The sequence below is a fragment of the Syngnathus leptorhynchus genome, chromosome 21 (assembly GCF_054491065.1).
Source record: "Syngnathus leptorhynchus isolate UIUO chromosome 21, UIUO_Slep, whole genome shotgun sequence".
In the NCBI taxonomy this organism is placed as follows: domain Eukaryota; kingdom Metazoa; phylum Chordata; class Actinopteri; order Syngnathiformes; family Syngnathidae; genus Syngnathus; species Syngnathus leptorhynchus.
This window is the reverse complement of record NC_141215.1, coordinates 3,747,936-3,764,231: the sequence shown is the minus strand read 5'-3', so window position 1 is coordinate 3,764,231 and position 16,296 is coordinate 3,747,936. Positions and strand designations below refer to the sequence as shown.

At 41.2% G+C, this 16,296-nt stretch overlaps 5 protein-coding genes and 1 non-coding gene across 7 annotated transcripts in view; all 6 read right to left on the bottom strand.

The window, feature by feature from the left end:
- mkln1 (muskelin 1, intracellular mediator containing kelch motifs) overlaps nt 1-2,645 on the bottom strand; it is a 73,944-nt gene extending 71,299 nt beyond the window's left edge. Inside the window, exons 1-5 of the mRNA XM_085902097.1 lie at nt 2,483-2,645; nt 1,877-1,951; nt 1,754-1,802; nt 870-901; nt 331-406 (exon numbers count right to left, since the gene is read on the bottom strand). The gene's annotated coding sequence lies outside the window, so the exon portion shown is untranslated. The remainder of the gene's footprint in view (nt 1-330; nt 407-869; nt 902-1,753; nt 1,803-1,876; nt 1,952-2,482) is intronic.
- Nucleotides 2,646-3,627: 982 nt separating this feature from the next.
- On the bottom strand, nt 3,628-5,718 carry LOC147040174 (ankyrin repeat and SOCS box protein 13-like). The gene is made up of 6 exons (XM_085902106.1): nt 5,609-5,718; nt 4,919-5,106; nt 4,700-4,860; nt 4,505-4,635; nt 4,245-4,436; nt 3,628-4,098 (listed from the first exon to the last, which is right to left on the bottom strand). Exons 1-6 carry the CDS (start codon nt 5,661-5,663, stop codon nt 3,971-3,973), a joined length of 855 nt encoding a protein of 284 aa, XP_085758232.1. The 5' UTR covers nt 5,664-5,718; the 3' UTR covers nt 3,628-3,970.
- Nucleotides 5,719-6,352: 634 nt separating this feature from the next.
- On the bottom strand, nt 6,353-7,766 carry asb13a.1 (ankyrin repeat and SOCS box containing 13a, tandem duplicate 1). 2 transcript variants are annotated; one of them, XM_085902104.1, is made up of 6 exons: nt 7,680-7,766; nt 7,268-7,455; nt 7,047-7,203; nt 6,847-6,981; nt 6,591-6,782; nt 6,353-6,517 (listed from the first exon to the last, which is right to left on the bottom strand). In XM_085902104.1, exons 1-6 carry the CDS (start codon nt 7,732-7,734, stop codon nt 6,354-6,356), a joined length of 891 nt encoding a protein of 296 aa, XP_085758230.1. In that variant the 5' UTR covers nt 7,735-7,766; the 3' UTR covers nt 6,353. The 2 variants fall into 2 exon arrangements, with proteins under 2 accessions (XP_085758230.1, XP_085758231.1); XM_085902105.1 differs by having other exon boundaries at nt 6,654-6,782.
- Nucleotides 7,767-7,911: 145 nt separating this feature from the next.
- On the bottom strand, nt 7,912-12,765 carry gdi2 (GDP dissociation inhibitor 2). The gene is made up of 10 exons (XM_085902103.1): nt 12,595-12,765; nt 10,592-10,699; nt 10,393-10,492; nt 10,145-10,279; nt 9,862-10,060; nt 9,628-9,759; nt 9,442-9,541; nt 9,186-9,357; nt 8,898-9,097; nt 7,912-8,824 (listed from the first exon to the last, which is right to left on the bottom strand). The coding sequence occupies exons 1-10, from the start codon at nt 12,637-12,639 to the stop codon at nt 8,672-8,674; spliced, it is 1,344 nt and encodes a 447-aa protein (XP_085758229.1). The 5' UTR covers nt 12,640-12,765; the 3' UTR covers nt 7,912-8,671.
- Nucleotides 12,766-13,350: 585 nt separating this feature from the next.
- On the bottom strand, nt 13,351-15,741 carry ankrd16 (ankyrin repeat domain 16). Its single transcript, XM_085902793.1, has 7 exons — nt 15,251-15,741; nt 14,459-14,679; nt 14,345-14,387; nt 14,100-14,208; nt 13,863-14,024; nt 13,613-13,691; nt 13,351-13,511 (listed from the first exon to the last, which is right to left on the bottom strand). The coding sequence occupies exons 1-7, from the start codon at nt 15,580-15,582 to the stop codon at nt 13,363-13,365; spliced, it is 1,095 nt and encodes a 364-aa protein (XP_085758919.1). The 5' UTR covers nt 15,583-15,741; the 3' UTR covers nt 13,351-13,362.
- trnay-gua (transfer RNA tyrosine (anticodon GUA)) lies at nt 15,072-15,158 on the bottom strand. Its single transcript is given in 2 exon segments — nt 15,072-15,107; nt 15,122-15,158. It is a non-coding gene; the product is annotated as a tRNA-Tyr (tRNA).
- Nucleotides 15,742-16,296: the final 555 nt, after the last annotated feature.

Sequence of the window (16,296 nt, the reverse complement as noted above, 5' to 3'; positions counted from 1 at the left end):
TGTGTGTGTGTGTGTGTGTTACAGTGCGTAGCAGTAGACCATCACAGCATTTCAGCTCACTGTTTATCTCATGATTCCCAAACAAAAGCCTCCCGGTTCCTGTCTGTGCAGGGGCCTTGAATCAACACAAGCGATCTGCTTTTTGCTTTCTGCCAAAATAGAAGCCCCCCCCACACACACACACACACAAACTTGCCCCCCCCCAGCCTTTCTAGTTAATGGTGCACTGAGGAAGGCCTCCTAACAATTAATGTCAAATCAGAATTTTACAGAAGCTTCTTCTCACTTTGCTCTGAGGCCCCTGAACACATGCTGGCTAATGGCACTTACTGTATGATCATGTGGTTCAAGGATTTGCTTTTCTATAGCGCCGCCACGTGGGCAAAGGGTAAAATTCACCCTGCTCCTGGAAAAGGTGAGAAAATTAAGAAAATGTTACATTCCTTTTTTAAGGATTAAAAATAGGTTGTGTTTTTATCAGTGAAATAGTGACAACATAACAAGAAAAAGGGATTTATACCACCAGAATATAATATTTATATTGAAAATATATGAGAATAAGTATGATGCTGTATCATCCTTTTGAAAAACATTTGCCACCATCCTTGCTTCCCTTGCACTTTTAAAAAGCAGTGATTAGTGGAAATTAGAGGAAGGATCACATTTTTGTGGGGAACGTGAGAATTACACACTGTAATGTTTCCCCTAGGGTTTAAATAAAAATACTAAAACTAAAATGCCAGTTTGGCGGAACATGTGTGCACAAAATCCGTTCTCATATGCCAGTGAGCTTTATTGCATGCAACCTAAAGGTACACTGCCAGGGTGTGTGCATGTAGTTACGTAAATATTACATAACTGCTACTTACTTCACACTTGTTTCTCAAAGCGCGGCAGGCTCCTGCAACAAAAACAGTACAGTAGCTCACTTTGAAAGTAAGTCAAGATACAAAAAGTAGAAGAAAACATGTTCTTAGTGCCAACTACACTTTATGCTTTTAGAAGGCAAGGATTCAAGTTTTGTCTTGCTCTACGTGATTAGGTACGCATGCTCCTGCAGGGTGCCCGGTTCCAGGCTTTGCGTTTACAAGACTTGGCAACACAATCAAACATGGCCCCCTGCAGTTCATCTTAATTTACGTGTACCCAATTCAATAAGACTGTATTTTGTGTAAATACAAGTTGCCTTAATGTCTTCCATCTGTCAATCGAGGCAAAACAATGTTAGAAAAAATGATATACGTAGCTCAACTCAACTTTATTTATAGAACACTTTGACAAAAACTGCAACTGTAAAAAAGTGCTTCACACAAAACCATTTTAGAAAAATCACGAAAAATAAGTAAAAAATATCATCATGCTGTTCTAAATTCAAACCCAGAAGCTCTCAATTGTGACGCATTCCTCAATCAAAGAGAATTGAGCTACCTCAACTCTCCCAAAAGATGCCTGTGGAGTAAGGACCACTTTTCACCTTGGAATTCCACACATGCCTTCCCTCTTATTCGCCTGGGATTTAAAGCACACATATTTTCTGTGTTTAACAAGTCTTAAGAAGCTCTGGGGCTACAGCGAGAGACTGAATTTGTCAGTAAATGTCACTGAGCGTCTTTGAGGGATAAACGCTCCAAAAGGTCACGGCCTTACACTTGGACTTGACTGCAGGGATGTTCTGCGGGTCGGATTCAGTTTAGTAGGTGATCGGGACATGATTAACAAATTCCTATTGTGTATTTTGAGGCAGCTTCCTTACCTTTGTCACAATCATCTTTAATCCACTGGGCAAGATCTTGCAGCGAGTTCTAGACAGAGAGCAATTGATGGTTATTTGGAGTAAATATTTTCTGTTGGGTATACTTTGAGGAAGCCTATTTACCTTTATTTGTGGCCGGCTCAAGCAACTGTGATTTTCTATGTGCCCATCCTCTGTCTGATGAATACTGTTTATACACTTACAAAAAGATTGAATATAATATTTTAATCATTCTTTAACTTGCAGGATAACATCTCACTCATGTTACACCAAAAAATACGAATAAATAGAAAATATCTTGGCCAAAAAATAAAAATCCTGACATAAGTGATAACTTACAATCAACATCAAATTTGAATAACCTTACAGAAATTGTTAATACTAATAATAAGTGACTCAAAGTTTAAAGCAATTAACATTATCTTGACAAATTTAACATCGCGAAAATGTTAGCGTATCAAAAATCTCAGCCTATCATTAATGTTAGCCTATCATATGTCAATGCTATCAAAAAGTAATAAAAACTCAAATTAGGCCAATTTCATGTAAACACCATAATGAGTACGTTTAAATTATTTTAAAGTACCATTTGCGGTCCAACTAAATAAAATTATTTGTTTTAGTGATTAGCATATTGTATTGAAGCTAACCGCGGTTAGCTTCCGCGGAAGCTAATTAATCAGAAGTTATCAATGACTTATACTTCCTTTTAACGTTACTTTTCTTTACCTTTTAGTTTTCCCGTTTTGGCTTCTGTTCACTTTCGTCTTCAATGAGTTCCAGACATTTTTTTTGCCTTCTTGCCTTATTAAATCGGTTCGTCTGTGGTCACCGTCAGAAATAGCGATTAGCTCGGAGGGCAGCAGAGGGAAAATGGCAGGAAAGCCCGCGGAATGGCTTACGTCCAATGAAATGCATTGTACGTGTATGAAAGTAAACATTTTACAGGGAACCCTAATACACATTCAATATGTATTTTAAATGAAAAACGAGTGGACGCCTCTTCTAAAAATGAATAAATATTTTACCAAAGACAGATCTCCCAAAAATGAATAAATATTTGACCAAACAAAAAACGCGAATCTGCGGGTGCCAAACGCTAAGAGTGGGTTCACTGTTGCTAGGAGAAGAAGGGCTTGCTTGGGAAATTTTGTGGAATTTTTTTTTTTTTATATATATTCATTGAGCATTGCTTTGCATTTGAATCTGAAGGCCTACTACCTTTCCCATGTTAAGGAGTTATTATAAACAAAAATAATTATATTCAGATTGGCTTACGTGGCCTAAATGGGCAAAAATGATTCAAAGATTTATCCACTATAAATTGAAAAAAAAAGTTTGTATACCTTATGTACAATAAAAATACTCTATTCTATTCTAATATTAAACAATCATGGGCCTTGAACCCAACTACCTCAGGCATCTTGACAGTTATTGAAAATCAAACAGATAGGCCTAAATCCACTTGGCATACTAGCTACAATAAAAAGATAAAAGTGAAGAGAAACAGAAGGAGCTAAACACAGCACCATTACATAAATGCCGGCAAATATCTTGTGTCCTGAATTTGTCTTGCAGTTCAACACTATGATAAATTGTGGCCTAAATGGACCAGTTATGAAACACCCTGAAGGAGGTCATGTCAACAAGGACGACGATTACGAGGGAGGGTGGCGGCGCCTCGGAGAATTTGTAAACATTTTTCTGTGCGCCTTGCTAAAATTAGCTCTTTTTTTTCTTTTAGCATAAATAGACCTGTGGTTTCTAACTATACATTTACAGTATACAGTAGTATCCCAAACAAAGAAAAGCATCTGGGTCACAGCTGTTTCTCTTGACAAGACTTTCAGAATTGACATGCCACAACACAAACGTGCATAACATTTTTTTGTATTATGCTTTATCATCGTATTATTTGTGGAAAAACAAACATGAATTTGAAATGATAAAAAAAAATGTGCATTTTATGTAGCTAAATATGATCTTAAGTGCATTTCTTCTTTTAATAAGTTAATCAAGTCAACAGGAATTAAAAAACACAGACCTCCATCACAAAGGGTTCAAAGGTGAATGTGAATTTCAAGAATTACATTAAGACATTGTTTCACTAGAATGTGAGTCTGCTGAATTTCCTCAGTGTTTCTGTTTTACTTGAATTTGCAGTCTTTTTTTTTGTTGTTGTTGAAACGATCATCGAAATCTTCTCCAGGCTTCAAGTCACTGATAGCACAGGTAGCTGATAATGAGCTTTGGAATCTGGAGTTGAGTTACAACCTTCAGCGCCCTGGTGCCCAGCTTCTGTCGCAGTGCCAACCGACTGAGTTGCTGCAGGCTCATGGGCATGGCTGTAGGAAAGAATAGCAACATAAAAACAACTTTTTTCTTTTTAATCTACTTCTGATTGGTGACAGTATAAAAATGGTCCTTGAGTGCCACCATCTGGCAACTTTGTGCCACTATAAGGTTTCTGATGCATTTGAGTCATCATTACCCTCATAAGACCGCAGGCAGTCTGCGACCGGTGAGCCCGGCGAGGCGTAGTCGACGGGTTTCTTATTGTGTCTATCCCGGGCGTAAATGTTGGCGCCGAACTCCACGAGGGTCTCAATCAATTCCACGTGTGCGCTCTTTGCGGCGTGGTGCAGTGCCGTCTGGTGCAGCCGGGGCGCGTTCACTCTGGCACCTGGCGCAATTGTTCTGCGTGTTCTAAAAATTCAATTTCCATCATGACATGTCTCGTGTGATGCTTACCAGCATTGAGGAGCTCTTTCACACAATGTAAGTGTTTATTAGCACAAGCTACATGTAGCGGGGTCCCGTGGTAGAGGTCATACGCTTCTAGAGAAGCACCCTCAGCAATCAGCAACTTCACACAGTCCAAGCTTCCTGCAAGAATGTTATTTTGAGGCCTTGGATGTATGTTGGGAGTCGTATAGTGAAAACCACTTGCCTCCCATACAGGCTTCGTGGAGAGGTGAGGCGGTACGAGAGGTGAGGGCAGGATTGGCTTTGGCGCCTCGTTCCAGCAAGAGCTTCACACACTCCAAACTACCCACAGAGCAGGCTTCACACAGCGGGGTGCTGCCATCCATGTTTCTCGCATCCACCTAACATCCATCAGAGGACGTAAGAACATTTACCTCCTCCGCTGAGACTTGCGCTCACCTGCGCACCGGCATCCAGAAGTAGCCGGGCGCACTGGGTGTGACCGCGGGCGCAGGCCTCGTGCAGGGGTGTGATGGAGTCCTCCGCCACGATGTTGACGGATGCGCCGCAATCGATGAGGTGCTGCAAAAGGGAAGCCTGACCAAGTGCCGCCGCATCATGGACCGCAGTTCTCTCAGCCCAGCAGCCTGTAGCAAACGCTTTAAAATATTAATTAAACAGCGTGGTTGCATTTTGATGGCTTTGAAGGAATCATCACAAAACATACAACTTTCCTTTTCGAAGTGTCCTCCGTAATATCATCTTGTCTTTGTTGCTTTGAAGACTTTTTTGCATTTGTGACAGGAGTGAGGAACACTTTTTTTATTCCATGACTGACTACCAACAACTGAAACAAGTCCTCAAAGCAATATAATAGTACATAACTTAATTGCACCTATGATGATTAAAAAAAAATACGATTCAAGGGGTTCTGTTTTCCATAGTAATTGTAATGTCATGTCTTCGGAGTGCACTTTGGTGTTGCCATTATGCATGGTTACGTTGACAGCACGGTTATGTCAAGCCATGAACTAAAACGACAAATTCCTGTAACGTAACCTTTGCAGAAACGTTAGCTTCTCTTCTATAAGATGATCGCTTTTCCACAATAATCGAGCTCAAAACGGCGGAGTTCTTTTTAATACGCACGGATATTGGTATACTTCATCATTTGACATTGATCCATGGTTGGAAACGCATCCATTGGTGAAACGCGTCTTCGACGGCTTTTGTAAACAAGAGGTTCTTGTTTACATGTGGGGAGTTTTCTTCTTCTGTGGTTTTTATGGCATCTAGAAATTTGAACCCTTTACCGCGGCTTAGCGGTTAGAGTAAATATTGCACATTCGCGCTAAAGCAATGGTAAATATCGCACTAAATGACCGGTGAGTCTTTTGCGTACCACAAGAGGGCGCTCGTGTAGCACTAGTTGTACTCAATTGTTTTGTTTTGTTTTTTGTCCATGATAGTAATGTTACAGTGTTGACTGTTCACATTTGTAAATCAAATCCGCACAGATTGAAGCATTTGGATCAGTATTCAGAACTGAACAGGCACCTCATCAAGAAGTCACGTTGTTGGATAAAATGGTCACCGTCTGTTATGCGTTAGAAAACCCTTGTCCAACTCCAAGTTTTTATCCTGCCATTTTGATGACCAAAATAAAGATGGGAAAAATACTTTCAGGATAATTTACTGGATTGCAATGATATTGACAATAATTTACATACCAGATCATACGCAAAGCAAACAACTGCCATTTGCGAGGAATAGTCACAAACTGAAAAAAAAAAAAAATCCACAAATGTCAATTGATGGATTTTCACTATTTGTTCTGGACTCGATCCTTCACCATCACAAAAAGTGGGTGTTTGGTGTACATTGGTATATTTAATCAAACATCCATACGGAACTCTAGTGATGCGGGGTGTTCGCAAAACTGGAGATATCTCTGAATGGAACGAGCTAAGCCCAGCAAACCTATGACCACCGAGGCAGAGGTACCAAGAGCCCTCCTGACGGTGATTCTACAAAGATGCTGAAGGCTCAGCGGGTTTCCTGCAGCCAAATAAACATAGCATGTATTGATGACTTGTTATTTTTTACCAACAAGCAGACAGTAGCGACGCACTTTCGTAAAACCTGAGACGGGTATAGGACGGCGACGCAGGTGTCGAGTAGTCGCCGGGCTTACGTCCGAAGTTGTCCAAAGAATGCGCGTTGGCTCCGAACTCCACCAGCAGCTCCAACACATCCGGCGTGTCGAGTCGAGCAGCGTGGTGCAAGGCGGTCTCGTGAAACTTGCTCGAATTCACATCGGCACCTACGGGAAGATCAATTGATTTTTTTGACTTGATTTTGGATTCACTGTAGATATATTTTCCAACCTGCGAGCAGAAGCTCCTTGACGCATTCCACCCGTGCTTTTGCACACGCAATATGGAGCGGTGGGCCAAAATGGACATCATACGCCTCCAGTTGGGCACCACTAGCTATCAGCAGCCTCACTATCTCAGGATTTCCTGAGAAGGGAAAGTAGTGTTATATTAAAGGAACATCAAACGGGAGTCAACGTGATGCGTAATGCCTTGGATGCAAGCCTCATGGAGGGGAGATGCTGTCAAAGCGGTGAGTGACGGGTTGATTTGGGCTCCATATTGCAAAAGCAGCTTGACGCACTCCAAACTACCAGAAGAGCAAGCGTGGCAAAGGGGAGTGCTCCCATGGATATTCCGTACATCTACCTGAAAGAAAACAAAACCGTCTTAGTCCTCACCAGTGATATTAAATGGAATGCATGAGGATAACCTGGGCTCCAGCTTCCAGTAGAAGGCGGGCACAATGCGAGTGAGCTTGGAGACAAGCTTCGTGGAGCGGGGTGATGTTGTCCACGGTCACTATGTTGACTGACGCTTCACTCTCTATCAGACGTATCAACTGTAAAGCCCTGCCCTGAGATGCGGCTTCGTGGAGGGCAGTCCGGTCCGCCCACACACCTTGTTCAAAATAAAAATGGCACAAAATAAAGATAAGAAGAAGAAGGCAATAACTGTTTGTGTTGCACTATGCAGAAAACTATTATCACATGCTCGTCAACTTGTTTCTACATATTTCTTATAAGTGGATAAATGAAGGCGAGGGTGCATTGTTAGGTGATTAAACTTGCTAAATATAACAATTGAAAATGGAATTAAGTTAAAGTTAAGTGAAAAATATTAACTCAAATCGTGCAAAGATGAACTTCGTGCCGGTGTCACCGCCATGTTGTTTACCATCTGCAACCGAGTGACGCAATGAATTATGGGAGTTGAAGTCTTATATGAGGGATATGTTAATTATGTGCAAAGGTCAAATTCCTCTAATTTTAGATCAAATTATGATCCATTAAAAGCTTTTGCAGCTTTGATTTCTATGCTAATCAACACTGATGGGAGAAAAAAACAAATCCAAGATATATTTGCCAAACTTTTTTTTTTTTTTTACTTTGCGGTACAGAAATCAGTGGAGCCCAAGTTGTTTGTTTTGTTGTTGTTCCAAACAGAAGATGACACATTACAGATTTCTCAATTCAAACACTGCCGCAGTACACATTTGGTCCTTCTTAAGCGGTTTCTCTTGCTTTCACTTAGCACAAAAACAGGAATACTATTACATCTTCTTACAAGCTGTTGAACACAGGTCCAGGTAGTTTCATGGTTTTACGATATTACGTGGCTGCAATGGAGAATAGATACCGCCGAACCTTAAAGCCATTGTTGCTGCAACTATTCGTTTTAACAACCAATCCAACCTGATGTTACGAAATACCTGAAATAGTTTCAAATACAATTTAAGACAGAACAAGTCAATCCCCCTGCCAACAAATATGATGTACTGATCTTAATTTGGCATCTTTGGACTTTGCATGTTTTTTTTTTTGTTTTGTTTTTTCCCATCATAACACAGAATATCATTGTTTACTCCATCTGTGAACCGAGAGTGATTATAAATGAGGAAAATAAAGCATAGATCCCTCCCTGCACTTAATTCAGTATAACTAGGACATAATTCTAGACGATCAACTTCCCACCGGACCGCCACATATTCCTGCGACGCGTAATCTTTTTTTTTTAGAGAAGGTATTCATTCTATACAATGTGAGATTTCAATTATGGGCAGCGTTCGTCTTTGATATTGAGGAGTGTGTTGCAGCAGCGGCAGCGGCGGCGATCTCTACTCGGCGGCGTCCCCGTAGATGTCCTTTTTCCCGCGCTCCATCTCGGCAAAGTCAAACTCCGAGCCCGTCATCCTCCGGTAGATGTCCTTGATGTCGTCGCAGGTGGTCTCGAAGTGGGTGGTGGCATCGTACGAACGGGAGATGAAGACCTACGCGGAGCGGCGTTTGAATGAGGAACTTCGACAAATGGAGGAACGTCACGCTAGCGTACGAAAAAAGTACCTGGCTCTCCGTGCCGTCGTCGGTTGGAGCGTACTGGTCAGTGATGCTGACAAACTTCTGCTCGATGGGTTCCAGCAGGTCCAGAGCGGGCTTGATCTCTTTCTCGGGGTCGTTGGTTTCCACCGTGGTGCTGGCGATGGCGATGTATTTGCCGGCATGCGCCACGTTGTGAGCGGAGGAGATCATACAAACGTAGATGTCTGGAAGCAGAGATGCAGAAACAGCGGTCGCGTCAAGCCGCTTGCCTCGGGACTTTTGACCCGTGTGTTGGATTGCCGGAGTACACACCGTGCTTCCTGTTGACCTGGTTCTGGGGGATGATGATCTGGCAAGAGTTGACGTCGCCCGTGTTAGCGACGGGGTGGTTCAGGATGCAGATGGCCCTGATCACCTGGCCCACTTTTTCGGTGCGATTCATAAAGTAGCTGGGGTCGCAAATCAGCTGCTTGCACCTGGCAAACTGGAAGACAAACACAACCACGCAGACTCAAATTTAGAACACATTAATTATTGATCTACTTATTTTCAAGTGAGGCGTGCTTACCTCTCCCTCCGACTTGACTCCAACCACCTTCCCGTTCTCCATGACGATCTCCTCAATGGGCTTTTTTAACATGTACGTCCCACCGTAGATGGCGCTCAGCCTGGAATGGTCAACAAGTCATGGCCAAAAATCAACAAAAGACTTTTTTTTTTTTTTTTCTTTAATTATCATCGATGGCTTTCGTACCTGGCAAAGCCTTGTGGCAGTTCTCCCAAGCCGTACAGCGGGTAAAGGTACGGGCTCTTGCCGTATCTGGCGAGGGACTCGCTGTAAAGCTTTATTCTGTTTATTGTTTCAAGGCAAGGCTCATTCAGGTAACTGAACGGGAAGAAAAGAAAGTCGTTGGGAATAATATGAAATTCAATGGTGTCTTAAAAGAATGTATGACGGCTCTGTTGTAGAATTGCAAAGACTACTGACTCATCTGTGCGGTAGAGAGCGAGGGAGTGGCCGGTGAAGTCGATGACCTCCTCGCCCAAGCTGAATTTCTCAAAAACAGCCTTCATGGTGGTCTTGTGGGGGTCGATGCCCTCCCAGGTTTTGGGGTCGTTCTCGTCAAAGTTGGCAACGTAGACCAGGAATTTCTTGAAGCGCCGTTTCACAAACAAGCCCATCAGACCTTGACACATTTATGGAGACATCTTAGGGACCGTCCGCTAGGCGAAAGTGGTGATGACGGAGCCGACGTTGGGCGGTGACTTACTGGAGGTCAGAGCCTCAGACTCGGTGGAGGGCACTTTGTAGATTTTGCCGCCCTTGTACACAAAGCTGCCCTCGATCACTTTGAAATCCAGGTAGCGGGTCACCTGGGTGATCAGCAGCATGCGGACCAGTTGACCTGAGAAAAGGATGGCTTATACAAACAACTGGAAACCTTTGAAAGTTATTCGCGCCGACTTTCTTATTTGACAATCCAATGTCCAAACAAATATGCAGCGGAGGAAGTTCTACCATTGGCCATCAGGAATTTAGGGACCAGGTCTACGTTCCAATCCCGACCGCTTCCCATGGACTCAGGAGGTTTGCCCGGAAGGTTGAAGCGTGTGTAGAGCTGGAAGGATGTAGAAGAAAAAAAAAAAAAAAGTGGTTTCCTTTGTTTGTCTTGATGTCTCAAAAGAAATAAAAATAAAAGGGAGCAGAGGAGGCTTACATCACCCAAAGGCGTGATGGAGGCACTCTCAGCTCCGTAGTAAGAGTTGCGGTCCATGTGCAGCACCTTCTTCTTCTTCACCGCCATGATTCCAGATAAGATACATTCCTATTGGAAGCCAGAAAAAAAAAAAAAAAAAGGGTCAACTTTTCTCCTTTGGGCTTTTCTGCCATGAAGTGACTACATTGAGATCACAGGTTATCAATCTCACACATTCGACCAATAAAGTGACAGCAAACTAGGCGGGAGGTGGCTGCTCTCCAGTAAAAAAAAAAAAAAAAAAAAGCACATGACAGCTCAACATCTCACTTTTTGCTCTATGACCTAAGCGCCTCCCTCAAGCTTTCACTTCCTTTCCGCCACGTTAAGTGAATGCACAGGAAGGCGAAACTTCCTGACTTCTCGTAGCATGCAGAAGATTTAGTTTTGAGTGCAATTTCAAACGATACCTTGTGATGTGTTCCACCCCCTTTCAGATTAACCAACGTGTTATCTAATGCACGTAACAATTCTCCATAAACTCCTGCTTTCAAACAGAAGCCCCGCCCCTAAAAGACCGCTCCAGTCCCACAATCGTCACGGGATTAGCCCTGTCATGCGTCAGCCATTAACAGTAAAAACCAAGCTATTTGTCGTTATATTACACTTTTATTGTCACACACTATGACGTTATGAGTACTGTACTTAACACTGATACGGAAAACATAATAATTTAAAAACAATGGACATTTCACGTATCTAATTCCTTCTGAGTAGATGCACTGAATTTTCTAGTCACATGAATTGGCATTGGAAAATAAGCTAAATAATAATTTGGGAATGGTGATTAAAGTTATTTTTATCTAAACACCCTTTACTAGAAACATTCCCCATCATTAGACTTAGATTTAAGCTCCAGCACGCCCGCGACCCCCGTGGGGAAAAGCGGTTTAAATAATGGGTGGATAGAAAAAGTGATGGCAAGTAAACATAAAAAGTCAGCTAATTTGTCGTACTAGTAACGTTATATTTAAGTGGATATCATTTGAATTGAACAAAAAAAATGGTAAAATGAGTTAATACTCAAATTGTAAGATTTATAGTAACTCGAGATAAAATGGCCGACAAACTTAAAATTTCATTTGGTTGCATGCTCCTGGAATTTATCAATACATAAGAAATAGCACGCGAAAAATAAATTCTAATCATACTTGGGGAGATGAAATTTAACTTTATTCTTGGTTATATATTCCTTGAATAGTGAACACATTTAAACACTGTAGTCACACTATTTTGATTCCTGTCATTCCTTAGTTTAAATGAAACGACAAATCATATTACTTATGGTCATTTGAAGTCTATGAAACAGAACAATTGTCCTTGACATTTCAAATACCTTCATTGGCAGGCTCTCAAGTTAAACAAAACGTCAACAGGAAAAAAAAAAATAGCTGACAACATAATTATTACACGTCGTCGCCATTTGAGTTGAATTTACCTGTTTCCTCCTGGTTGGCTACAAGTTTCAAAACAACTGTCGAGTTTTGTGGTCAGATTTAATTGTATTCACTGTCATTTATTAATGACAAGAAACTACCATTAGAAAAACGAGTTACACTAACACGACACAAGTTCAAGAGGACATTTTTTCCGCATCGTTATTACCACTCGTAGTTACCTTGAATTAGATGAGCTAATGTTAGCACACTAATAATCTACGATTAATCTTTACCCGACGAGGTGAGCTCTGTCAGTAATAGGGCGAGACTATCACCAAACCGGTTTCTAGCAACACTTTCGAGTCTTAAAATACTTTTAACGGCGACTAAACTTAAATCGAATACTTTTGATGCATATTACAGGATATTGGAGACGGTTAAATTATCTTGTTAAGCTAGTTACATACCGTTAGCTGAGGCTAATGCTAATTAGGCCCAGTTAGCCTTAAGAGCTAACAGCAGTGTTAACAGGTTGCAAAGCGCTTCCAAAGCGAACGGAGCGGACTCGTTGAAGAATTTCCTCACCGTCAAACCGGTGCCGAGGACGATCACGTCGTATTCTTCATTCATTTCGATAATGGGTTTTGATGGCGGAAAGCCTTGGTAGGGAAAGAAGAAAACGGATATCCAGCAGGGTTGAAGTGGGAAGGGGCTGAGCTGAGTGGGCGCAAGGCTCAGACAGCGTCAGGCGACGACTGGGTGGGGCGTGGTCTTCCGCCTGTCAATCACTTGTTGACGACACGTTAGCACACGGGCTAATATTACGATTAAAATGTTTCAACTTTGGTTTGGTTACAACAATAAAATCGGACGGTTTTTTTTTTCTTTTACTTCTTTAAGTTGAGACTTTTGGGTGGTTTTGATATTTGTATAGAATACAGTCATTCGTTGACATTTTATTGAAAATAAAAGTTCAAAATATATTTTACTTATGTAGCAATTTTCAGTGGTAAAAAGTTAATATTTTACCTACAAATAATTTTATACCTTTATTATTTTTCATGTACAATTAATACCTTTAAAAACGCATTTGTCATATGCTGTCCACTGAAAATGACATCACAGTTACGCCACGTATCAACCAATCACGGCTCATGTGACGTTGACAAGATGACATTATGAATGAATATTTTTTCTGTGATTAATAAATCTTCTAATTCCAGGATCTAAGAGTACAAAGAACTAAAAGTTCCTAGAAATGTTGTTTCAACGACTTAAGATGAGGAGGAAAAAAAACCATTGATGTTTATTTCTTTATTACATTAGAATTATAATGCCCTTTAGTAGATTTGATTAACTGCATTCAAAGACTTTGACTATGTCAGATTTTTTTGCAAGCTGCCGTGCCGTCGTGCCAGATGAATCCTGGGAATCTTTGAGCCCGAGCTGAAGCAGCGTCCTGGCGGCTTCCCCGTGCTGTCCGATGGAAGCCATGTGTAGGGCTGGGGGGGAACCAAAAACATAATTAAGTAAAACTAGTATGAAGTAGGAATGCAAGGAAGCAGAACATTTCTGGTTAACTTCTCTCACACTTGCTGTTTACCTGTTCTGCCCTTTTTGTCTCGAACGTGAAGATCTGCTCCCAAATCTAATAAAGTCTTTAAAGTGGAAACATGTCCTTCCTAAACACACACAAAGAAACATATATATTATATTTTCATTAAGCAGGGCTGTCACTTTAAGCGCAACATACATTTTGACACAATTTGATCCAATCTGCAACATATTTGATTTTTTTTTTATTTCTATATTTAAGAACAGTGAATAAAATTGCAACTTGGCTTTAACTCTACCTTGGCAGCATAATGCAAGGAGGTGAGCTGCAAGCCAGTGGCCTTCTGGTTGACGTCAACGTGGAGCTCCCTTACGAGGAACCGCAGCGCCCCCTCCTGGCCAGTAACGGCCACCTGGTGCACTGGCTGGACCCCAAGTATGTCAGATGCTGTAGCAGATGCCTGCAGTAAGGAACAGACAAGTTGGCTCAAATATAAATATGTGAGATATGATATTTCAACTCGCAATGATGCTACCTGGTGTTTCTCCAGAAGAAGCCTCGCCGATGAAATGTGTCCGTTCCTCACGGCATCCATGAAGGGTGTGACCCCGCAGCTGTCTTTCTCATCTGGGGTGTAGTCGCATCTGGACAACACATTCGGGTTTCAAGTGAGTGAATGTTGCAGCACTTACAAGAAACAGATGTAAAAATAGAATTAAAATCCGAATTGAAGATGATTTAATGTGTCAACATTAGAATTTTGGATTCGGCTCAATTTACCTCTCAAGTAAGATCCCAACAACCTCCTCACATCCATGCATAGCTGTAGACCACAAGGAAATAAATCAAATGATCAAATACTTCTGTGATGCATCTCCAGGATGAACAGCTCACCCGCCGTGTGTAGAGGTGTCCTGCATGTTTTACTTTGACTTTTCCACACATCTGGAGCAACGTCGAGGAGAAAGTGGACCACCAGGGGATCGCCCTCCCTGCAGGCAATGTGGAAGGCGTTCCAGCCATCTTTGTTTCTCAGGAGCGGATCCGCGGAGTGTTCCATCAGCTCTCGGATCACGTCTAGGTTCCTACGAGTGCAGGCCATCATCAGAGGGGTCCTAGGAAGGACACAAAATGTTAACACAAAGGTTAGAGATAAGCATTGTGCCTTTCCTTCTGGTGTGCGTACCTTGGCCACTAGAGGGCGCAAGAACCCATAAAATAAATGAAGAAAACGCATAATAACTCAGATCCAGAAATATTAGTCGTTTATGTCTTAGCATTAAGCTATCACGGTTATGTGTTTTATTAAATACACAATATGTCATTTTTATTTATTAAGATATTGACGTTTTTTTATCAAATGTGATAAAAAATACCTGATGCTGTAATGTAATTTTCTGTGTAATGTCCAAACCAGTTTCTTACTCCAATTTCAGTCTTAATTAATTATGATTTTACTTACTGTATATAAATGTAAATTACATTTTGAAAATAAAAAACATTGCTCTCCTTCGAGCCGGATTCGAACCAGCGACCTAAGGATTTCAGCGTTAGCTTCTACAGTCCTCCGCTCTACCAACTGAGCTATCGAAGGGAGTTGACAGAAGATGACACATGTTACATCTTTATAGAATATACTACTGTTTATGAAACGATTACAGCAATATTTATGAAACCAATTCTTACCAATCCGCCTTCTTTAAACTATCCACTTGCGCTCCCTCCTGCAGTAGATATCGAACACATGCTAGGTGGCCCATGGAAGCGGCTTCGTGCAGCGGCCGCTTGTAGTCGTTGTTATTGACTTCCACATCTATGCCCACTTCTTTTATGAGAAAGTCTAAAATGTCCAAGTGTCCATGCCGGGCGGCGTAGTGTGCAAGAGAATCTCCGGACCGTCCAAAGTGTTTGTCACGGGAAATCTCCATTAGTCCGCATGTCTTCATGTGTTTTGTCAGAGAGCTAAATTGTCCACCCTGGGTTAGTTTCACTAGCATTTTGAGATTATCTTCGTCCATGCTGATTGTAAAGTCAGCTAACTCTCAAAAAGATCTCTGGAAAAGGACAATGAGTCTATTTTGAAATCATTTGCTTGTGCTTCACGACAGCAATCATGACGATCCAGGCGAGTGCAACGTTGAGCAACTATGAACCCACAGACTTTTAAAACATCGATTCAATTGATTGGGTTAGGAGTATTTGTAGCACATATATTACATCATATGTTACATATAGTTAATATTATTACGTTACTAGCAAATAGTTATACATTTGGAGGGTTGGGCTTTCAACGAATAAAGCTAAATCGGCCATTCCAGCAAGCATCGTAATGAATTGTGGGTAATGTAGTTGTTAGGACTGATTTTGCCAACATTGTTTATAAAATCGTTTATTATTGTAAATCACTTTAAAATGACGCACAGTTTAAAAAAATAACACTGCGTTTGAATATTTCCAAAGAAAAAATACATTTTGCACGAATTGAATTCAAATGCTTTGCACATAAAAGTTAGAGAAAAGCGCACTTCAATGTTTAAAACCAAATAATTCCTAAATATATCATGTTATACATATGTGTTGTACTTCAAATTCAAATAGAACTGAACTGTATTTAAAAAAATACAGCTGAATAGAAAATGTACTGGAAAAAAAAGTATGCTGTAAATTAGGTTTCAAAAAGTAATTCAATTAAACGGGGATAACTAATCCTTCTTCTGGCAAATGGGAGAGAA